The sequence below is a fragment of the Pituophis catenifer genome, unplaced genomic scaffold, assembly GCF_029215685.1.
Source record: "Pituophis catenifer annectens isolate HBS135680 unplaced genomic scaffold, rPitCat1.0.hap2 SCAF_3, whole genome shotgun sequence".
NCBI lineage: Eukaryota > Metazoa > Chordata > Lepidosauria > Squamata > Colubridae > Pituophis > Pituophis catenifer.
Window position 1 is genome coordinate 170,434,300 of NW_027256883.1, and position 25,270 is coordinate 170,459,569.

At 35.2% G+C, this 25,270-nt stretch overlaps 1 protein-coding gene across 1 annotated transcript in view; it reads left to right on the top strand.

The window, feature by feature from the left end:
* The window catches only part of NFASC (neurofascin), a 99,699-nt gene that overhangs the window by 2,152 nt on the left and 72,277 nt on the right, over positions 1 to 25,270 (top strand). Inside the window, exons 2-7 of the mRNA XM_070939768.1 lie at positions 6,545 to 6,562; positions 8,031 to 8,136; positions 8,820 to 9,016; positions 9,715 to 9,837; positions 10,996 to 11,166; positions 16,138 to 16,188. Of these exons, the coding sequence (XP_070795869.1) occupies positions 6,545 to 6,562; positions 8,031 to 8,136; positions 8,820 to 9,016; positions 9,715 to 9,837; positions 10,996 to 11,166; positions 16,138 to 16,188 (666 nt within the window). The remainder of the gene's footprint in view (positions 1 to 6,544; positions 6,563 to 8,030; positions 8,137 to 8,819; positions 9,017 to 9,714; positions 9,838 to 10,995; positions 11,167 to 16,137; positions 16,189 to 25,270) is intronic.

Here is a 25,270-nt window from a genome sequence, read left to right on the forward strand (position 1 = left end):
TCTGGTCTCCTCATGAGAAGCTACTGTATGGAGCACTTGTGGGCAATTTCTTCTCCTTATCCAGTAAGGAATTATGAAGAGTGGCTTTTCCTTCGACCACAATTGTTGGCTTCACTTTTTATTTAGTTGACCATTTCTTACCTGGAAGTCCCAAATAAACCTTTTACCCCAAATTAACTCATTCCAAAAACGCTTATTTTGAGGGCTGTGCAATGCTTCCACTTCAGTGCTGCAGGAACTGGCAAGCAGACAAGGCTATTTCAATGAAATACAAACAGATGCTACAATGTTTTAATTGTACATGTATAATTGCACATTAATTGCACATTATTTATTATAATGATAAGAAATAGGTAACATTTGTGCATAGAAGTGCCACAGTTGTAGCACTGAAATGGCACAGAGTATTGGAAAGAATTAACTGTTGAAATGCACTGTAATATGGAAAAATTACTACTGAATAATAACTGCAGAGTCAATAACTGGGACTTCTTCCTCTGTCCCTCTCTAGCTTTTTATTTTAGCAAACGCTATACTTCAGCAGTATTAGTTTCACCGGTCAAGGTTGACTCAGCCTTCCATCCTTCCGAGGTGGGTAAAATGAGGACCCAGATTGTTGGGGCAATATGCTGACTTTGTAAACCACTTAGAGAGGGCTGTAAAAGCACTATGAAGCGGTATATAAGTCTACATGCTATTGCTATATTAAAAAAAATAGTATCTTCTAATGGAATAAGTAAGACTCCTTAGAATCTGATCCCAGATTGAGAAAAACTAAGTAACATAAAAGGCATTATTGTTTGCATTATGTTCATATAAGTTGCAAATATGCCATGGGACATCCCCTTCATCATAAGGACATTTATTCATCAATTTTATTTCATATTGATGTGCTGATTTTATTAATATAAATGTATCTAACATTTTTTTAAAAAAAAAACCTCATAAAGTGATATAAATCAAGTTTTTAATAAGCTACTGCTTGCATGCATATTTCTCTTTTTTTCAGATTTTCACTGCTCATTGAATTTGTTCAGGATTTTGTTCATGAGCTTAGCTGTCAGGCAACATGTGATTCCATTAAAAGTACCACTTTTATTTATCCAGAGTCTTCATGAGGCAGTGATGTTTTGTTTAGAGCAGCATGTTTTATGTTTGTGATGGATAGTGTCATCAGCAATCATTTCTCAAGACTAGGTTTAGAGGTAGTCTTCAACTCGCAATCCTTCATTTAATGACTGTTCAAAGTTATGATAATGCTGAAAAAATGTTTAGTGATGGATTTTATAATTAAATATGATCTGGCAAATAATTAAATATTTTACCATCAACTCATTTATTATGCCAGCTGTGACGATAGACTGAATTAGCCTCCTGGGTGAGGAGGGGAAGTTCATGCTAGTCCCTTTATCCCCTACATGTATAAAAGTCTGCAGGATGTTTCTGGAGGTTCCTGGCAACTCTTGATAAGTAGTTCTCCAAACAATCCTAAATCTGCACTGCATGTTGGACAGAGTGTCTAAACATTGAAAGTTATTTTATCATCCTGGCGCATAACATGATAGCCAACTAATTATGTGGTTGAATAATAGCATAGCAGAAAAATACTTGAATTAGTTTAAAGTGGCCAAGATTTAAAGTATACAATATTCACTGTGTTTTCTATATTATAAATTATGTAAGCATTTCCAGCAGTTAAAAATACTATAAGACTAAATAATATTAAACATTTCTGAAAATTGTTACATTTAAAGAAAAATCAGATTTATGGTTAAAACTTTTAGCACATATCATAAGTTCATTTTAGAAGTAGTATTTGCAGTTTGAGAATTGAAGCTTTTGATGAATGTTGCACTGAGCATTTTTATTTAGTTATTGCATTACTTTTCTCCCTTTATTCCTCATACTTGACATATATGGGATTTTCACATATCTGACTAGCCCAATGAGACAAAAAGATGGCTATATTCAACTCATCTGTATACAGAGCTTTGTCATCTTTGGTCTTCGATCAGTTGCACTGCCCTAGACAAATACAGTACAATCTGGAAGTCCTCTTAGATCTGTGATGGCGAACCTATGGCATGCGTGCCACAAGTGGTACGTGGAGCCCTCTCTGTGGGCATGTGAGCCGTTGCCCAGCTCAGTTCCACTGCACATGCACACGCATCTCCAGCTGGCCAACTGATTTTCTGGACTCTGCAGCGGGGGGCGGGGTGCATGCGGGAGATGCACGCACATGCGTGAGGGGCAGGGAGGAACGCAGGGGAGCAGTCCTCCCCTCCATGCCAAAGGGGAGAGCCAAGGGCGACCATAGCGCTCCATCCCACTATATCTCAGCTTGCCTGTGGCCATGCCAAACAAGCACCCGCAGAGGGCATCAGGAGTGCCTGCCTCCCCCTTGTTTCTGCCTTGACCTGCTGCCAGTGCCTACAAGCAGAAGCCCCGCACCCAGAAAAAGACAAATGTAAGTCATGCTGCCAGCTGCGCACGGTTTGCTCCATTGCCCAGCTAGGAAGGAAGAGGACGGAGCCGCGCGCAATGCCCACAAAACCTTTCCCACTCCTGCTGGGTTAACACATAGCTCTTTGCCTTCACTCTCACTCCCCCTTGCTCCTCCCTGCTCACAGAGCCCTCACTACCCCCACCTGGCCTTCTTTTGACTCATTGGCTCCGCTGCAGCCAGAAAGGAGGTTGTGCTTCACTTTCAGCGCACGGTGCTCTCCAAGCACAGCTGCACTTGAGGGGTGTAGCAGGCAGCGCCTCCCCCAGCCAGGCTTGAGCACCAGGCAAGCTGACCCTCCAACTCCCAGAGCCAGCAGAAGCAGCACGTTTCAGTTCCTCAGAAGCGGGATTTTTGGGACATGGAAGGATTCTGAGGAGCATCCTCGTCTTCTGCACAGAGAGCTTATTACTGGTAGTGAGAGCTTACGGAGGGTGGAGGAACACGGGCCAGTTTCCTTTTCATGGCAACCAGTTTAAGAGTACTTGGTGTGGAAGAAGAGAGAGAGAAAGCCTCTCGATTTCCTGTGCATGTCTTTTCACTTTTCACTAAGTTTAAATGTGTGTGTGTGTGTGTGTGTGTGTGTGTGTGTGTGTGTGTGTGTGTAGCGGAGCTCTTCCTGAGTCTTCTCATTGCCCTGAAAATACACAGTGACCGCCGTATCTCTTCTCGGAAAGAGCTCTGCTCCCCACCACACACAGAGATACACACGTTTAAACTTAGTGAAAAGTGAAAAGACATGCACAGGAATCAAGGAATCGACAAAAAGGTTAACCATCACTGTCCTAGATTCTTGTTTAAGGAGTAGGTAGCAACCATAACTAGGAGGGCTTTGCTCAACTTGGTGTCGTGCATGAGTTAGGCCCCTTCCTGGCTCAGGAGGCCTTCTCTCAGTCATTTCTGCCCTGGTCACCTGCTTTATGAACTATTACAATGCACTGTACACAGGGATATCTCTGAAGAGTACAGCTGGTACAGAATATAGCTGTATGAACAATTTTGGGTGTCTCAAGAGTGGCACATGTAATACCTTTGCTGTGTGGCCTGCATTGGATGCCAGTTTTCTTTCAGTTGATATTACCTTTAAAGCGCTACATCACATGGGTTCAAGTTACCTGAGGAACCATCTTACCCCTATATCAACCTGTCCACCTGGTCAAGCAGGGAAGGTATGTTATGGGCCCTGTCAGTTAAAGAATTTCAACTGACATGGTTCAGGAAGAGAGCCCTCTGTACTATTGCTGTTGCATTCTGGAATATTCTCCTCCCAGAAGTGAGGTGGGCCCCCACTCTTCTGATCTTTCAGTGTGAAGACCTGACTTTACCAACTGATATGGGCTCCCCGAGTGATGTGCAGTCCTGGGGATTGTTAAGACCTTGAAGGCAAACCCCCCCCCACCCTTTAACTTATTCTATCTTTGTTTCTTACTTGGCTCCCATTTTACTGATGTATTGTATTTTTACTATGGTTTTTATACTTTTAGCTGTAAACTGCCCAGGGCCATTCTGAAAGTGAGATGGATGGTATTTAAACCTGATAAATAAAAATATAAATAAATAAATTGATGCATCACATATATTAAGAAAAAAAAGTAGCCAATAAATTCTGAATTTAACCATTAATTGTGAAGACCTGAATCCTAAATAGTGACATAAAATTGCTTTGATTCAATTTCAAAATATACTTTTAGTGACTTCGCTGTAGAGGCGGGGGAGAACCCTCTTCCCATATTTTTTCACCATTTCTCAGTGATGGTTGCTTTAGGACAGATTAATTTATAATCCCCCTTTTTATCAATCCTCTTGGTTCAGGTTGAAGTAACCTTCCCCGAACAAGATAAAACAGGAAAAAATATGATTTAAGATTGAACAATCAGTTTGCGTTGATTTAGTGACATTTTGGCAAGTTTGCTAGAAAATAGATATTAATATGGACTGTATGATCTTTCATTAAAGTGACTGGACAAAAATTATAACATAGCAACTACTTGGAAGCAGTGTTTATAATCACAGAACCTTAGGATAGAGTGAATCAGAAACTGGTCATTCCAAATCAGTGGAAGGCATGGCAAACATCTGTTTTACCTAGCTGGACCCATTTCAAAGATTTACTTTCTTTTCTCACTTTAGGGACATCAGGCTCTGCTGTGTGCCTTCCCTTCATGCAAGCTGCCAGAGAATTGGATTTTTAATCTTCCTTTTATTTAACAGAGAAAGTGCTTGGTCTCTCTTAGTCCTCTCATGTCCGCCCATTGTTCATGGCAGAGACTTAGCTAATTAATTCATCTCCTTTTTGTAAGCTTGAAAGGCTCCAGGTTTTATAAATTGAGCAGGTGGTGTATAAATAGTCACAGCTGCTGTGGGTTTATGATAAGTGTGCAAATTGCTAACTCTCCAGGCAAATGATCACTTTTTCTCTGACCCCAGAAGCTTCCCTCCTTCATGGAGATTAGTGTTGCATACAGGTGTAGTGTAGGGATATGATTTAAAGAATATTTCTACCATTGAAAGTAAGATATCAGATCTGCATATTAAACTGTTGAATCAGAAAACTTGTTGATTTTAGAAGGCATTTGTTATATAGCAAACCATATTTGAATAAACAAACAAAAGGACAAGATATATGTTACCATGGAAATTTTAAAAATGGGAAAATGGGTTGATGAAGTATGGTGTAAATAACTTAATAAGCCTGATTTCTGCAAAATTAAGAATGGGGCTGGAAATTTGTGGAATCAAATTAACATAGGCATTAAGATAAAATCATCTGGCATGCATTTTCTGAACCAAAACATAAATTGAAATTGTTCTGAAATTTCACTTTTTTCAAATATTGTGATATAATCTTTTTTAAAACGTACATAAACATTTTTATACTGAAGAAATTTATTCATAAAAGCATATAATGATGAAAAATTAACCAAAACAGTTTTAGGAAATGGTTCTAAAAGCAGTATGCATGAGAACAAGTATTTAAGGAGAAATTAGCATTAACATACATGCAAATTTTAATGCAGACTTTAAGGAACAATTGTAGACTGGGATGAATATAGGAAGAAATAATGTTAAGAGTGGAAAAAAGAAAAAAATGGACAAATCTATTTATAAATTTGTCCACCGCTAAATAAAAGGAAATCTTATCTCATTGACTTTAGAACTTTAGAACTACAGGTGTATTTGTTATATCATTTTTTTAAAATTCAGAGAGCATCAAGTGATGTGTGGAGGGTATCATGTAATATCTTCCTAAGATAAAATGAGTTGGAACATGTGTATTCAATAGTATATATTTAAAACTTTTTCTCGTGGTTATTGGGTAGATGTGACTAAATACAGCCAGCAATATGGTGCAGTCTTCTGGGAGTGCAGACTTCTGTGTCATAGGTAAATTCACCACATGAAGAAGGATGCCTAGATAATTCTCAGTGGCATAGGATGCATCACATATAAGTTATAAATCACTTGAATGCAGTTTATAATTGCATTTTTAAAACTACCAAAAAATATGACCAACTAAACAAAGCAGAATAGTTTTTAAGGTCCTATTTTTCCGCACCTCTAAGCCACATAAAGGATTTTTACAGCATAGGTAAATCTTTAAAATACTATACTTTAAGCATTTGTGAGGGCTTGCCCTAGATATTAAAATTTATGATGGTAGAAGATTAAGGAAATTGTAATCCTACATATTTAGAGGGCACTAAACAGGAGAAGGCTACAGAAACGCCTATGAACTAGACTATGAATTAAATCTATCCATTAATAGTCTTCAGTAGACTTCTTGTTGTCAGAACATATTCATATTTGTATGTATTTATTTTGCTAATTGTGTCATTTCCCACCTTTTTTTAAGTTTTCTCTAACTCTTCTTCACAGGAACCCAGGGGAATATATTTAAGCTAATAATATTAATATTCATTAAAATGGCACGTTTTGTTTACTCCTTTTGGTTTTTAATATTAGATCTAAACATTTAGATTAACACTTCCTGTTTCTCTCTTCTCTCTTTTTATTGCTGTGCTTACACCTTCGAATTAACAGCAAGTATTCAAGATACATGTAAGTCTTGTTTCCTGACCATTTTTTTTCTCCCCAAAATAACATTCTCTGTATTTTAAGAAACCTGGGTATAGCAGCAACCTGTATGGTGTTTAACAAGTTTGAAGTAGATTCTGTATTAACTTGTTGGAATAAAACATTGGTCTTTATATTCAACTAAAGCCCTCAAATATAAAACCTCGCAATTATGGTATCTGAATTTCAGAATTTCAAAGTGGATCATAATTAAAGGGGAAAATATTTTAACCACATTTTTGTTCTTCAGAGAAGTGACACTTTTCTTGGTCTGAAATATAAAACATAGTTATGTAAATATAATTACTACTCTTTTCTTCTTTAAACTTTCTGTCCAAAAGACAGGAGAGATGTGCTTAATAAGTAGCTGGTTAGTTCACACTGATTTTCTGAGCCACAACCATGGAGGGAGAGGGGAATAGAGGGAAGAACCAACCAGACTACAGATAAAGTTTGTTAAAGTAATGGAAAGACAACAGGAAATGCTTGAATGAGTTGTGGTCACATTCTTATAAGTCACCAAGAAAAGTCAAGAAAGATCAGCTTGTGTTTAAAATTACTTCTTTCACTATACAGGTAAGTAGTTTAAACAAAAATGGGAGCGATTTGTGACCTGATCTACTGGATGGAGAAAAGTATTCAAAAGTTGTGTAGTTGTGTGGTTTTTAATTTACAGGTGATTGTCAACTTGCAACCAGTTGCTTAGGTGGTGGACTCAAAAAAGCTACTTACATTTTGGGCACTTGACAACTGGCCAACATTTATGACCATTTGCAGCACACCGAGGTCACATAACCATGACTTACGGCATTTTTACTTCTGGTTTTCTGGTTTTCAGCAAAAAAAAGCCCAACCCATATCAAATGAAGAATTTGCTTAATGACTACTACATTCACTTAATGACTGCTGTAAAAAAGTTGGAAAATCAGGCACAGTCTTGTGGTGACCACTTACTGTCCATCCCAACTTACAATTGAAATTATGGGCTCAATTACAATTGTAAGTTGAGAACTACCTTGTTCTTCTGGAGAAAAAATCAGAGGATCAGCTGCCCTGTTCTAGAATTAGGAAAATGAGCATTTGGGGTGATGAATTTGTATGCTGCACTCTTGACTTCCCCTTATAGAAGAAAAGGGTTTATAAGTAAAACCTCCTTTAAACAAATAGATCCATATAGGTTTGTTGGCCGCAATACAGAGCAATACAGCTTTCCTAATGAGATTCTCTCCAAATACTGACCAGGTTTGACAGTACTTTTTTTTTTTTCAGATTAGCTTTGCTTTATTTTATAATTTTTTTAAATGTATACTCCATCTTTCTCACCTCACAAGACTTGAAAAGTTTGAGTGAAATAAAAAGCAACTGCATTTCAAATGGTATTACATATGGAAAGGTATTTTTCCCCTCTTACCTTCATTTTTTCTCTTTCCCTCTCTTATATATGCTTTTGCAGTGCCTCAGCCTCCTACAATTACAAAGCAGTCTGCAAAAGATTATATTGTAGATCCAAGAGATAATATATTCATTGAGTGTGAAGCGAAAGGCAACCCCACACCCACGTGAGTGTAATTGTAGTTTATTTTCTCAAGAATAGTATACAAACTAATATCTGAATGATTACTGTATCATTACAAGAATGGCTGTGCCTAGACTTTTGTAGAATTCATGGTTAAGTTATTTTGGCAGTCACTTAATAATCAGCAAAGATGGAAAAAAATTCTTCTCTAATACTAGATCCATGCTTATCACTATGACTTATGATCATGTGGCTTAGAGCAGACACAAACAACTGTTTTCACTCCAGTATAAAATAATTGTTTTGTTAAAAGGGTGTGTGTCATTTATCATGCTAAGTGTATCAAATAGTTATACATAATCAAAGTGTTTCTGGAGTGGTTTGTGGTAGCTTTGCATCATAAAGGTTCTATTACCATCCCTATAGCTCTCTAGGCCTTCTAAGTGCATTTTGGAATTTAAAATTGCCATATCATGATTATTTTGATAAGCATCAAATGTAGATACGGTGTAAATGTAGATTTCATCTCTAATTGTCTTTAATACCATTAAAATCCTAAATGGGTGAATACCTCTGCATTATATTTCATCCAAGTTGTAGGACTCAGGATCCATTACTGCAGAGGAAGTTAATAGATCTCCGAGAACCTGTACATCATATAGCAACAGAGGCCGCTGTTCTTGAGTAGACTCAAGTTACTAACCTTTGGTACAATGCTGTTGACAGGTTTTCCTGGACACGAAATGGGAAGTTTTTTAATGTTGCAAAGGACCCTCGAGTAACCATGAGGCATTGGTCAGGTACACTGGTAGTTGACTTCCGCAGTGGTGGGAGGCCAGAGGATTATGAGGGAGAATATCAGTGTTTTTCTCGGAATGACTACGGAACAGCTATTTCCAACAAAATATTCCTCCATGTTTCAAGTGAGTATACAATAACACGAATTGTTGACTTCATTGTGCATTACGATAACCTTATCAGTTATATGGTTTAGTTTGCTAGGGCTTTGTTTTGTATTTGAAATGGTCATAAAATTTCTAGCATGCAATAAGCTCATGTACGGTTTAATAAATACAGTGTTGTTGCTTACCAATAGGCGAAAGAGACTTTTTAGCATTATATATTGTTTCAACACTGGTATAAAACAATAGCAACCATCTTCCATTGCAGCAACTTAGAACATTTTTGTATTTCTGTAAATGTATAATTTATGACTCTAAGAACCCTTTCCTAAGCATATTTTGGGATGGGGCAATAAAAAACTCGAGTTGATAGCTTTGATCAACTGGAGCCATTTTCTTAGATGTTGGATTCCTCCCCTGCAGACATCGCTACCTTCACCAACAGCTTATTGTTTCCAATCTGCTCATAAATAGGATCTGTTTATTCAAAGTTTATATCCCTGTGCTCCTTTATTCTATTTTTTTTCAATGGTTTTTTTTTAAATCTCATCAGAGATTTTCTGTATTCATTGGAATGTTGTCTAATTTCTCACTCGCACTATTTTTCTGGCCATTATTCATTATCCCAGGGTCATTTCATAAAGAATCTTCTTGAATCATTCTCTTTAACTATAATACATGAGTAGATGCAATTTCTCTTACAAGGCTTATAATTTCAGAATCTCCTTTGTGGCCAAAGGAAAATTTGGACATTCAAGAGGTTCATGAAGGTGCTTCACTTATCTTGGCATGCAATCCTCCACCTGGACTACCACCCCCTGCTATCTTTTGGATGAGTAGCTGTAAGTCTGTCCGTGACTTAGGTGTATTGTATTTAAAATAAGAAGTGATGGCATCTTAGGCTGAATACATAAAATTGTTCCTTGTGGATACTCGCCATATATAGGGTATTTAGACCATGGCAAAAACTATGCTTCCAGATGTCATGGATAAAAAGAATTGTTTTTAAAAAATTAGGGGCTTTAATATAGGATTTTCAACCATGGGCCAAATTGATTTAATTGGATTTTAATATTGTTTTAAATTTTGTATCTGTGTATTTTATTTGCTGGCGGTTCACCGCCCCGAGTCCCTTGGGAGAGGGGGCGGTATATAAATATAATAAACTATAATTATAACTATAACTATAACAGTCTTTCATCTTTGTCAGGTTGAAGGAGGTTAATGGAAGTTAAAGTATAACATATATAGAAGGGACAAGTTTGTTAACTATGATATAACTGCAAGGGAATAATCTACCTACTTTTTCCTCCTTCCATGTTCTCAAAAGCAATATGGAAGACATGTTGTCAGTTAGTAGCTGTTGCTTGTTAATCAAATAAAAGCTGGAGACGCAGACAGAGCTGGTCCAAGACATTTTGCCACATCTCTGTCCTAAACTGCTGTATTATACTTTTCCAAAATATATATGCAGGATTTCACTTTTTGAAATGTACTTCTTTGGTGTGTTCTCATCCCCCTGCCCCCTGAAAGCTGTCCAATAAATAAATCGGCTGGTTGACCACAGTTATTAGCAAAAGTTAATTTACATAAAAATATGTGCCTTACTTTCTAGATTTGAAAATATCTTCTTTTTCACATTGGCTAGATAGCAAGGGGACAAACTTTGTTGATTGACTACAAAAGCAACTCATATGTATATGAAAAACACTGTAAATTGTTTTCCTAAATTTCACTGTACACTTGATATGATCATATTGAAAAGATTCATATTAAAGGAAAGCATCTCAAAAGGTTTTTCCTATCTGCATTCATTACAATAATTATGGTGGCTCAAATTATTCTAGCTTCTTAATGCTAGCAGGAATTGATATGTAGCGTTTGGAGATTGTTAGACCTAGTAGGTAATTATCATAGGTTCCAATGCATCTATGAAATGTAGACTATAGCTATGTAACACAGCTATGAAATCTAAAAAGAATTGCTGTTCCTTCTTCCAGCCATGGAACCAATCCATCAAGACAAGCGTGTTTCTCAAGGGCAGAATGGTGACTTGTATTTCTCTAATGTCATGAAGCAGGATGCTCAGACTGACTATAGCTGCAATGCTCGCTTTGCTTTCACACATACCATCCAGCAGAAAAATCCTTACACCCTCAGGATCCTGACCAGTAAGTATTTATTATGAATAACTTATTTGAAGTAATATCAGCAAGGTCCTTTCTATACCAACTATGCTGACAATGTTCAGAAAAACCATATTCTTTGCAAATGTGGCAGCATTAATGAAAGTATATTTTTACTGTTCAGACATTTCTTAATTTATGTTGTTTCCATTCTACATGTTTAGAAAAAGTTGAAAATTATTTATCTTCTTACATGATTGTTTTGCATTAGTGTCCAAGGAGATGGGAAGGGAGGATGAAAGGATTTTTAAACAGCCCTACTATTACTCTTAACTACTAGTGAAAGAGAAAAAAGAGATGTCACCGTCCAGCTGATTTATCTACAGACCCGAACATTTAAATATTTTAAGGAATATAGTTTATTTGAATATGTTTTTGGAAATTAGAATAGCATAAAATGTGAAAATCTGGTCTTACGTTGTGTTTTATTTTATAGTATACAGCTTTATTGTTGATATCATCCTGCACCACAGAATTCTCAGGGTATCTAATCTAATATCTAATCTAATATCTAATAAGTATCTAATCTATCTAATCTAAGGCTATCAAGCAATGCTGAGATGCAGTGCATCTGTGTTTAGAAAAATTTAGTTACATAAAATTTTATCTATTATCTAATTGAGAAGTGGTTCTTTGTGTAAAGATAAATAACATACACAAAAATTTGGCAGACACTTTGCTGCAGTTTTTACACTTTTCTTCATCTGCTAATGAAAATTACTGGCAATGTAGGAGGCCACTTGGAAACAATCAGTCTATAATAAATATGATTAGTTGGAAGAAAAGGTGATAAATGAAAAATATACATAATGACATTTTTTCCAGAAATATTTAAGCACTATTCTGTTTTAAGCATTTAAATTGCTCTATTTTCATTTCTTAGTGTTTGAATTTTCAAGTTATAAGAAATTGAATAATGTTCACAAATTTACATGAGATTTTACCAAACTTTTCATGTCCTCCATCTAATAATTTTAAAATACTTTAAAATATTTTTCATTCATTTATTTTTTAAAAAATATCATTTTTTAATGTGTCCTTTTTCCTGGCCTTGCCCATTTTGGACTGTGGCCTTTGTCACCTCTCTTAAAAATAAATGCAATTTTTGGCATGTTGCACTACCCATGATATAAAAAGAAGAATTGGCAAGAAATGGCCCATTTATGTTAGTGCTATCTTCCGTCAGTTATCCTGGGTATCTTTTTAGCATTTTGGAAAATACAGTCAAAATCTTCACTTGGGAATGGGAGACAATCTGCCAAATTATTCCAGGATTTGGCTTTATGTTTGTAGGGCACACATTATTAATAGTACTACAGATAAGCTCTCTCACATCTTTTGAGGTGCTTGTTTTGGTCAAAGGTTGTAAAATAAAATAACCAATTACTATTTGATAAGATAGAAAAAATGTGGGTTAGACAGCACCACTACAATGGAGCTGCATCTACATGGAGAGAAGTATGTAGTGGGATACCCCAAGACTCTGTTTTAGGCCCAATACTCTTCAACATCTTCATCAATGATTTGAACAAGGGGATAGATGGGGAACTCATCAAATTTGCAGACAACACCAAGCTGGCAGAAATAGCCAACACTCCAGAAGATAGGCTTAAGATACAGAAAGATCTTGACAGATTTGAACATTGAGCGCTATCATTGAGTGCTGCAGCTGCCAAAAAAGACAACACAGTTCTAGGCTGCATAAACAGAGGGATAGAATTAAGATCACGTGAAATGTTAATACCACATTATAATGCCTTGATAAGGTCATATTTGGAATACTACACCCAGTTTTGGTCACCACAATGTAAAAAAGATGTTGAGACTCTGGAAAGAGTGCAGAGAAGATCAACAAAGATGATTAGGGGACTGGAGGCTAAAACATATAAAGAACTGTTGCTGGAATTGGGTCCGTCTAGTTTGATGAAAAGAAGGACTAGGGGTGACATGCTAGCACTGTTCTGGTATCTCAGGGGCTGCCACAAAGGAGGGGGAGTAAGCTATTCTCCAAAGCACCTGAGGGTAGGACAAGAAGCAATGAGTGGAAACTAATCAAGGAGAGAAGCAACCTAGAACTAAGAAGAAATTTCCTGACAGTTAGAACAATTAATTAGTGGAACAACTTGCCTCCAGAAGCTGTGAATGCTCGAACATTGAAAGTTTTTAAGAAGTGATTGGACAACCATTTGTCTGAAATGGTATAGGTTTTCCTGCCTAAGCAAGGGGTTGGACTTGAAGACCTCCACGGTCCCTTCCCACTCTGATTTCTGTTCTATACCTGAACATTGAAATGCCTGCATACATAACCGTTCTTAATGTATATGTTATCTTCGCTCTTCATTTCCTCCATATTCTCAATGATCCTCAGAAATGGAGTGCTATAGTTTCCATTAAATATAATTGAATCTGTTTCTTAAAACTTGATAGTTGTGCAATGTTTATCTATATACTACTAAAACTTTTGGTCTATAACCTTTAACTGGTTGAATAGTGCATCGTAGGACAACAGTTTTTGAAACAAGGTACCTCAAATAGACTAACTTAAAGAATGAAACCCACGACTGCCATGAAATTGAAACTGGCAAATTTTATAAAACATTTTATGACATAAAAATGATCATAAAAAATAATGACATAATACAAAATGTCATAAAACATTTCCTGTGGTTAACAGTTGATATTTGACTGACTACGCATTCAACTTAGGCCAGTTTTAAGGCAAATATATTGCTGAATATCTCTCTGAATTTTTAAGAACTTTTCCAGTGATAAAAGTACATTAGAAGCTCTGTCATTGTCGAAAGCTTTGAGGACTCTGGTAAGGAAATATCTCTGAAAGGATGACCCAAAGGTTGTCTAGTACAACATATTTGTTTAAAATATTGCTTTATTAAAATGAGTAATAAATGCACAGATTGCCACTGTACACCTATACTAAGTTGAAATGAATGTGTTTACTTTCAAATGAATAATGTATGAAATGGTGTATTTCATCCTTTCTTGGCAGAACAGAAGAACATTTTCCACATGTTCTTGAATATCACAACAGAGGGAGATTCATAATTAAAATGATAATGTGTGGAGACTCAAACAGATGTTATTGTTTGTATATTTTCATATTAAAGTGCTTGTTTCAACATGTATACTTTTATGCTTGTTTCAACTTTACTTGCTCTTTCGGATTTCCTGGTTGCTTATTTCTCTGTATGCTGTTTGGAATATTTTAGCTTATCAGATTTTAAAGCTTGGTATTAATTTCAAATCTACACTATAGATTTTAAACTGGATAACATACGTTCAGATTATTTTTCTGATATAAATAGGCTGAGATATAAGATTCTGAGGAAAAAGTAATGGAAAGTGGGGAAGAGAGAGAGGAGAGGGAGAGGGAGAGAGAGAGAGAGATGAAAAGCAATTTTAGTACTATTGATTGTGCATCTGCCTCTTTTTGCCACAATTTTTCCTGACACTTTGTTCAGTCTTCATATTAAGTATAACAAAAACCAGAGAGAGGAAGTTGCTTTTGCTCTTAAAACCCTACATCTGCATCTTATTTTTTTAATAGGACACAAGAGATTGTATAAACCAGATGTAAACAATTTCACAACATTTTATTGAGGCACAGAACTAATGGTAGCCCTCCTGCACTAAGATTTTTTGAGTCTACAGATTCTGAAACTCTATTGTACCTAGCCTTTTATTTCCTTTCTCTTTTATTTTCATCCTTATTCTTGCTTTGTTTCATTCAAATTCAGAAATACTTGTTAGCTTGCATGCTTTTCCATGGCAGTTTATTTGATTGTAATATGTAATAATTATCATTCTGCAGCCTTGTATTTAGCAACATATCTAATTGCCCTAGGATTTCATGGAGCCAGTGGAGAAAGATGACAAAGAAACCAATGGCTCTGTTCCTTAACCCTTATAATAGCCTGCTTGATTTTAGCTCTCTGGTGATTCAAAGCTCTTCCAGTGATTGACCAGGATAGAGAGGAGAAAGGGACATAAAGTGTAGGGAACAACATTTCCAGAGCTGGGAACGTAGTACATTGATTTGGTAGCATATTGATAATGCGTTCATTGCATGGAATCAGGATCTTTCTGGGACACCCCATAACCCACCTTCTCATATTATCTTTGGTCCTTTCTGATGTCAGAAAAGTTCAATTAGAAAACTTCTGGGGCTGGGGATACTAAGTGTTCGATTTTTTTCTCTGAGTTTGAAATCCTACCACCAACCTCAAGAAAATTTTGAAAAAGTAGTCTTCAAGGATAGTAAAAAGTAGTTGCTCCTGTTATTACTATTGGGAAGTAATTTTATATGGTTTTTTCATAACATTGTCTTATTCATGGATATCTCTTGGCAATTTATTTTTTAATGAAACGCAACTATTCTAACAATGTTTGCATGAGCAAAGTCTGAAATGTTCATCGTTTTCTTTCTTTGTTTTAAAGTTGTTTTGTTGCTTCTAATCCTTACTTAGCACTTGGTGCAAATTAGCAAGAATATTTTGTTTATTGTATGTGCTTGAAAAAGCTTGTGGCTCAACAGTTCCCATTTTGTGAGACGTTTGCACCTCAAATTTCCTGATATTTAGAAACTCAAATGCAAAAATGTAATCAATGTTTCTTTAAAAACTTTTGCAACTGTTTTGATTTTGCATGTTTGTGATGTTTTTTTTTCAAAACAAGCACACCTATAATTTAATATTTCATAGAACTAAGCAGTCTTTTAAAGCTGCTGTGTTACATTGCTGTATTATCTTGTTTATTTCTAAACAGCCTTCAGGCCTTTTTGAATGTTATGTATATGATGTTTCATATGCTTTTCTTTCTGGCATGCACTTTGTATTTATTAAATTAATTTTCTTCTGTGCTCTTCCCTTCCATTACCTTTTGGTTATTCAGTGCATGTTTTGTTGCTTTGGAACGTTCATGTTATTTTATTTATTACAGAGTATCCCTATAATGAAGCGTCCTTTCGAAATCACACTGACATGTACAGTGGTGAGTCAATACTGACTTCTGCAGATCCTCATGTTTTAACTTCTCTGTTCCTAACCTGACTTACTATTGTATTAACATCACTTGTTGGTCAGTCAGTGGAAATTGTGAGACACTGATAGACACAATAGTCAGGTATCTCTGTCACACCATCTTTTCAGGCTGCACAATCTTCCAAACAAACACTTTGTCTCCATCACTGTTAGATGGACAATTCATATTTTTAAATAACATCATCTTTGTGAAATTCAACTTTCTTTATTGTCAGTTGACGGTATTTTTTCTTATGGGTATATGTAACAAAACAAAACTTAAATGTATAATTCCCCAATCATATAATATTGTCAAAGCTTTTCATTTGAATTTCACTTTTGGATTACAAGGATTTGAGCAACACTCAGCTGCCATGTTGAAGAAACTCCATAAACATGGAGATCTTCTACTATAAAGAAAAGATTTTTATACACACATACACACACTGTATATATATATATATATATATATATATATATATATATATATATATATATATATATATATATATATATATATATTATATTATATTATATATATATATATACATATATATATAAATATAAATATTATATATAAATATAAATATAAACATTATATATATATAATGTTTATATTTAAAATGTGTGTCTATAATAACTACAAATAAATGGAAAAACTATGATGGATATTCTTTGCAGAAGAGTTACATAACTGTTTGAATGCTTCAAAGGAACTCTGTTCACTCCTTTTGTACACTGTAAGAATCATGAATTATACATAGTTTTTCAAATATATAATCACCAGGCTCTTCTGTGGCATGCAAATTATGTGATAATGTAGATATTTAAGAAGGGATTAATTTCTCTGGAATTAGGGAAAGAAAATTGCGAGAAAGCAATTTACTTTTGTGAATACTTGTTTGGATGTATACGCAGAGTAGCCCCCTGATAATACGAATTTATTTGTTTAAAGAGAAGTGCAGCAAACTGGGAACATTGTTCATTATAGCCTTGCACAATAGATGAGAAATGAATGTATCTTTGTTTATTGTGTACCCAAAGAACATGTAGCATCTCTTGCTTTAGCTTGCAGAGATATCTTCTTTTCATGAATTCAATCCACATTATTTTTGATTTGGAAAATGTTCCTGTAGGACTAGAGGTTAGAAACATTTCTTTTTAAAAAGACTTGCTATGGGAACGATGCTTAAATTATCTTTATTTTTCTAAGGGTAAAATTGATATATGCCGATCAATCCCTTTTTCCTCCAAGACTGATAAACCATTGATGCAAAAATACATCTTTGCTTTTCATTTTTCATACAAAAGTATAATTCTCATAAGAGAGAGATGCAGACTCCAAAGATGAAGGACTCCAGTGAACCCAGGGCTTTTTTTTTTATTGTTGTTTGCTTGCTTGCTTGATTTGATGTTATGAAATCAGACTTAAGAATGAAATATCACAGGAGTCTGTTGATTTCCATCATTTCGTTTCAGTTGCTAATAGAGTATATTCATTAGTGGGATTCAAATAATTTAACAACCGGTTCTCTGCCCTAATGACCAGCTGGGTGGGCATGGCTCAGTGGTCATGTGACTGTGAGGGCATGGCCAACTCAACGTCACTCACGTCGATGGGCACTTTGCCTTAGCTGTCACAATGTAATAAGGGTTAACCAGAGAGGCAGTTTCTGTAAACTGGGCAATAAAGATTAGGCTAGAAACAACACCAGAGTGTTTCCTTCCTGCCTTCCTTACAGGATTAGCCCTGTAAAGTGGGGAAAAACAAAATAAGATTTTTTTTCCAACAACCAGTTCACCAAACTGCTTAGAAAGTTAACAACCGATAGGTGCGAACTGGCTGAATCCCACCACTGAGTATGTTGTGCTGGGTGTTGCAGAAGAGAAAAGATGGGTGATGTGCAGCAGACATGCCCTACTACTCACTTTGTCTGGATTTTAGTTCATCCCAAACCAGACGGTCCAATTCTTCAATGCTTTCCCTTAGAAAACCACATGTTTTCTATACTTTATGCACAACTCTCCTACACAGCCTCAAGAAACTCTCTTGGGCTTTTCATCTCTCCAAAGCAGATTTGGAGGTAGCATTAAGAACGGCATCGTGCAACATTACTTCATCCCTTACAGTGTATTGCTGGAAGAAGGTATAGCAAGTGAAGTAGCCTGCTGGATTCCACCCATTTCTTTTCTAATTATAGTTTTAAGAAAGATTTTTCTACTTTCTTAATCAACTTTGCTTCCCTTTAAAAAGTCTTGAATTTTATTTTGAGTTGTATTGTCTGCATTTAAATTAGACTTCTTTTTTGTTATTGAGGTAATGGTACATTGAGAAACATTATTACAGAAATGAGGATTAGCATGCCCATATTGTAAATAAATAGACAATAGCAAACTCAATCTGAATGTTTTTAAATGCAGGTAGTCCTTTACTTACAAGAGTTCATTTAATGACTATTCAAAGTTACAATGTGACAAAAGTGACTTATGACCATTTTTCACAGTTATGACCTTTGCAAGACTCCCATGATCATGTGATCAAAATTCAGATGCTTGGCCACTGGTTCATATTTATTTATTTTTTTAAAAAAAACAAAAGTTTTTTTATTTTTTTATATTCAAACAACCAAACACTACAAAATCAATTATCATACATCATTTTATCCCCACACACACACACCCCTCCCCAATTCCCCCCCCCCCCGACTTCCCAGAGCAAAAACAGGATATAGCATTTAACAAACATAAGCTAAAATATGCTATTACAGAATTCAAAACTCTTTCATACTTGTTAACTTCCCTTTTAAAAATTATACTTCAACCTTCCTTTTATAAATTCTCTTATCACATTTCACATTTGAAAAAAAAAATCTTATAATCCATAATCTTATTTTAAACATTTTAAAATCTCTTAATACATTAGCAGAACATTCTCCAAAATATAAATTTCAAAACTTTCAAAAAGTTATCCATTAAATTTTAAGTTATCCACCTTTAAACTTTAATACTTTAAAACTACAATAAAATTCAAAAAATTATCCAACTTTAATTAAATCTTTTAACATCATGAGACAATCTCCAAAATATAACCAGTCTTTCTTTCTTTCTATATTTTTTCCAGTCCTTCTTCAATAATACTTTCTTCTTCAGCATTGCTCCTCCCCCTGCTTTTATTTTCAAAAATTTTTGGGTTTGAAATTGTAGTTGGTGTGTCTTTGGAATTCGTTCTCTTCTTGGGGTTGTTTCCTTTAATTTGAAGCCCCCATTTCGACTCTTCCTGCATTTGTAGTCCATCAGTTCGTTCCTTAAATATTGATTCTGTCTGTAGGGCCAAAATTTGTCAAAATATTTATCAACCTGCAGTAAAGAGTCTTCTTGCTGTTTCTCAATTAATTGAATGGAAGCCTCTTCCAAAACCTCTGTTTTCGGTATAATAACCTCCATTTTAGCCCCAACAGGGTCTCTTTTATCGTCCAAAGTCACAATATCCCGATTGATTTCTTCCTCTTTTCCAGCCAGCAAGTCATTATTATTCCCCAATTTAAAATCTTGAATAGTTCTTTTAATTATCTGTGTTATCTCAACAGTAAAAGATTTTAAAAATTCTTTTAAGTCCTTCGCAGTCTCCACTTGTACATTTGCTGACTCATATAATCCATCTTTAATTTCAGCCATTTTTCAATTGTCTCTTTATGTTTGTATTAATTCGGCTATCAGGTCATTAAATCCAATTATTTTCCACGCAAATTAAGGATGTAAGTTAATTAAAAACAATACCACAGTCTTTTCCATTCCACTTCCACTTTAAATCTTTTTCTTGAATAACCCGATAGCTTTAACAATGTTACTGATGTTAACAAGGACTTTCACTTATAAATTTCATTTTCACGCCCTAAGGCATCATCTTTGCCTTTTTAAACGGAGTTAACATACAATACTTACATTTTTAGTCTCCTGGATTAATTCTGCCAGCATCCAAAGTCCAAAATCCAAATTCTTTATAATCTTTCTAGTTGCTTTGCTGGTGTGGTCGCGATGCTTCGATCTGCTTATTTTTAAGCAGACTTGTTTTGGCTCCGGAGCTCTGAAGGACTTTCAGGCAGCTCTCACCCTGCAAACCCCAGGCTTAAAAAAAAAAGCCTGGGGGTCTAGGGGAGCTCTACCCAGACCCTTCTGCTCTTCTCTCCCCCTTTTTCCCTAGGGGAGAGTTTTTAAGCCGCTAGACAGCTGATTTTCGCTGTTCTAGTGGCTATACGGAGTCACGGGGCTGGAGCTCCTAAAAGGAGCTCCGTTGGCGTTTCGTGAAGCCACCGGAAGTCTGGTTCATATTTATGATGGTTGCTTTGTCCCAAAGTCTTGTGATCACCTTTTGCGACCTTCTGACAAGCAAAGTCAATAGGGAAGGCAGATTCACTTAACAACCATGTTACTAAATTAACAACTTCAGCGATTTACTTAACAACTAAGGCAAGAAACTTCACAAAAAGGGTCAAAACTCACTTAACAAATGTCTCACTTAACAACAAACATTTTGGGCTTAATTGTGGTCATAAGTCAAGGACTACCTGTACATGTACTCGTTTTCTTAGTATCTTTTTTGCAAAGTTTATTACAAAACAAAACTCAAGAATAAAAACAGATTAGATATAAAAAAGAACAAATCACAAAATTAGCTGAGTTTATCAATCAATCTTTTGCACATTTGGCATATGATGTAGCAGAATTTAGTTACAAATTACCAGAAAATTCATTTCCATTCTTGAGTTTGACTGGAGAAGGGAAAGAAAGGTTCAGATGGGCAGTAATAATCACATTTAACACATATACAACACACAAGATTCCTGCACATTTTTATACTTTCAAGTGATGCCTAAATTATTATTAGTTTTATACTGTCTTTTAAATTTTGTAATCTATGTGTTTTATTTTTTGGCTGTTCACCGCTGAGTCCTTCGGGAGTAGGGCGGTATATAAATTTAATTAAATAAATAAATAAAGATGGGAAAGGTATATATTTATCTCTTGCCCCATTGATGTTCCATCATTTTCCACAAGTTCTGCAACAAAGAACTATATTGATATTAATAAGCTCTTCTAGCAAGTTATAATTTGGAAAATAAAGGCTCTTTATGAAATGGTTACTCTAAATAAGTAGAGAAAGCTCTCCTATAGTTATTTCTCTCCAATTTATGGAGGATGACAGTGTCAGGGGACACAGCAAATATACTTATCCTTGACCCTCATATCTGCTTATGCTATGAAAAAATAGAATGGTTGGGATTAGTGTGTATTTTAGCTTTTTGCATGCCAAAGGAAAGCATGTTTAATTTTAATCTGTGAAAACGTTCACTACCCCTGTGTCAAAACTAGAGCAACATTACTGTAGAAATTCTATTTTGACAAAAATTAATTAAGATTAAGCCCCTAATCCTAAAATTAATGTTCTGTTCTTCACTCTTCTGGCTCTTTCACAAAACAGGTTTACTCATAGGAATATATGAATAATATCTCATTGGTCAGAATCATGGAGTTTAGTAACATATAATCTCTTTCCATTCCATTTTATAAATCCCATTAAAAGGATCTATGCCATTTTCACAGCTTTATACCTCTTGCCTCTTGTGATAGATGCAAAGCTGGCTAGACTTCATTGTTTCATTGTTCAATGCTTGCTTCAGCAATAGGTAGATGTGCAGGAAGCTTAGGGAGACAAATCTGTGTGCATAGAGTATAAGCAATAAAAGGAACAATGTTAGGATTTTTCAAAGTACATACCCTATGCAAAGTTGGATGCTTTGTTAAATGGCATCCATTTAGGTTGACAAAGCTTTGAAAAAGTACTCCACTTTAATTAAGCTTCAAAAGCAACACCACCTTAAAAATTATTTGCATCTCAGTGTATTATTTCACCAAAGTTTTCAGTGGAAATTGAATAAGCAATTTATCTTTAAATATCTTGGGAAGTCATTACTGCCCTGTTTTATGGGCAGGAATGTATTCACCAAAGTGCTGTTTAGAGATATTCTTTCTAGAACTATTCTGTTTCAGTATCTTCATCTGTACTTTGATCTAAATATCTGCAAAAACTTGAAGTTCAGTAGAGGAACTACAAGAACAATTTAGCTATTTCATACAATCCCTGTTGGTTACAAAGTCAGTTGCTCTGAAAATTTGCTGCAAGCAGTCATTGATTAGTAAGTTCAATCAAATCTGGAAGGCATTCATGAGCAATCTCCTAGGAATATATGTCTTGTACCAAGTCAACTCATTGATTCATCTGGCTCAAATTTGTCTTTATTAAGTAGCAGCAAATCTTTAGGTGTTCCAGCAGGAATGTTTTCTAAATTTAACTCAAACTGTCTGGAACTAGAACCTATTGTGTGCAAAAAGAGACATAGCAACTGTCATAGGTCGATTAAGCAATTTAAACATATGCTTCAAAGATACACAATAGTTAATTTACATCAGTAATCTATTAACAATAATTAACTAATTACACACTAGCATATTTAGTAATGCTACCTATTTGAACAAGCCTGAAAGTTTCTCTTGGCATTCTTAATAAAACCATTGATCACAGTTTGTGTTTATGTCAGCGCTACAAAATAATTTCTGGCTCTGTGTGATTTTTTTTTCAACTCAATTTCTTTTCTTGCATGCAAATGTATGTAAGAGAGAAAGAGAACATCAGCATCCATAAATAGGATAGATATTTATACAGAATTCCATTATATGTGAATCAGTAGAAATCTGCTCTAAACTGAAAACTCAAATGTATGTATCTGTGCCCTATCACATAGGAAGATTTAGTCCAGCATTCTAACACATAAAGACCCTCTGTTGGGAGCTGTTAATTAATGATTAATTGCAAATATTTCTTTCTATTAACACTTATTAACACAATCTTGTCAAGTTCCAAAGAGAAAGAAGTCTCACGTATTGCTATCTTGAGCTTCTAGAGAAAAAGAAAAATAGAAATCTAGTAAATAAATAATATTTTAAAAATAACATACCTGCTACTTTTTTGTATCCTAATTGTTTATCTATAAGTTTTATACAAGTTTTTAACTTATTCAGTTTACAATTTTTTCTGTGCATCTGTGAATTTTTTTCGTAACTGTTCTGCTCAAATGCTTGTCTTAACCTGTCTACAATTCTTGTATTTGCCCCTTTGTCTTGCTTTAAATATTTCTTTGTGTGTGAGGTGCACATTCACATGCACAGAGCTTAGGGAAATGTCACTCTCTGTGGTAATTTTCATTTAATTAACGAAATGAGTCCATATTGAACAGCATGGAATAATTGCTTGTTTATGACACTATTTATTCAAGGTTCTTTCTACATAACGGCTCTTTTAAAAGATCGTATGTCAGCTGTCTTCTTGTTTTGAAACCTCTTTTGATGAATTTGAATTCATTTTTATGAAATAAGTACTAATGGTGTGGCATTTTATTTTTGCTCCTCAAATTAACTGTGAATTAACTTCTTATCATGGACAGAAATCTTGTATTTCTTTCATTCATTTATTTTCCTTCTCCCTGGAGTTCATATTTCCATGAGGGGGAAATCATGAGTATTATTTAGAAATATAGTTGTGCTTGCTACAGTAGAATATTTAGACATACCATAAGCTCATTTTGTTATTTGTGCACAAATCAAAAGCAAGAGCTCCATCCAATGATTTATTAAGGTATCCACAATGACAGAGTCTTTAGAACTGATATTTGAAATCATATCGGTTTCAAGTATTGTAAGCTAACACAGAAGCTTCCATTCTTCAGAGTCATTTAGAACTATTGAATTAATTATATTGTCCTTTGCATCTCATTAAATTGATATCCAGTTAATGTTAGATCTAAGTTCAATTAAACATTTAATAAAACTAACTTTGAGACCAAAAGATTTTGCCAATCTCAGAATGCTTTTGCAATATTGTACTTGTAATCTTCCCTATTAAATCAGTAATCAACCCTTGATTTTCATTGCTGTTTCATCATGTTATAATGCTAATCAGATTTGTGAAACTTTTTCATCCTATGTATTTTAATGAGGAATGCAGCCAACAATATAGATAACTGCTTTAAGTCAAAGCTTTTTATGCTCTCTGTATAGATAAGGAACAATTTTCTTGTTTAAAAACAACAACCCTTAATTACTGGCTTTAATGGTGGGGTAGCTCCTTCTGTGTGTGATATTTTTTTCCCTCTGGAATGGATCCTAAAAAATGGATTTGTTATACAAAGAGAATATAAATATATCACTAGAATGAAATAACTATGAACTAATTGAGTCTGATAGATCAAATATAGATCAGTAAAACTCAAAGCTGGCATACGTTTAGTTTCTCTGGAAACTAAACGTATGGTTAAGTGCTTGGTTAAGTGGATTTTTAAATTTGTTGCTGTACAAACAAGGCTATTGTGAGAATGGAAAAGAAGAGATGCGTTGTTCTGATAGTGCAGCACAGGGGTCCCTAACTTTTCTGGCTATGCAGACCGGCAATGGCGAGGGGGAGGGGAAGGTTTCATGTGCTCGCCCACACTTGCATGACCTGGTTCCCAATGGGCTGTAGCCCAGAACCAGGCCACAGACATGGGGGGATAGGGTTGTGGACCCCTGGTGTAACACATCTGAAGTAGAATTTATTTATGTCATTGAATTCTAAGACTGCCCACTAGCTGACAACTCTAACCACCTTATAGATAGAGGATTAAAAACAATACAAGTAAAATAAAAAAATGCCAATAACACACTGGGAGGGAATGACACCCCCCCCTCCATATACAACAATTACAATACAATTGGTGGGATCACATTCCACCCTTAATTCAGTGCCCGTGGGAAGAGCTAGGTCTTTAATTCTGTCTTAAAGATCAATTGAGTTGAAGCTATACAGACCTTGGAGGTAATGTTTCAGAGGATAGACACAGTTACAAATGAGGGATACCTATTGGGTTTTATAATGTGATTGTTTAATGGACGGGACCCAGAATATGCCAAGTCTCTCAGATCTTACAGGATGGTCAGAGAGAATTGTGGAGAGGCAGTCTTAC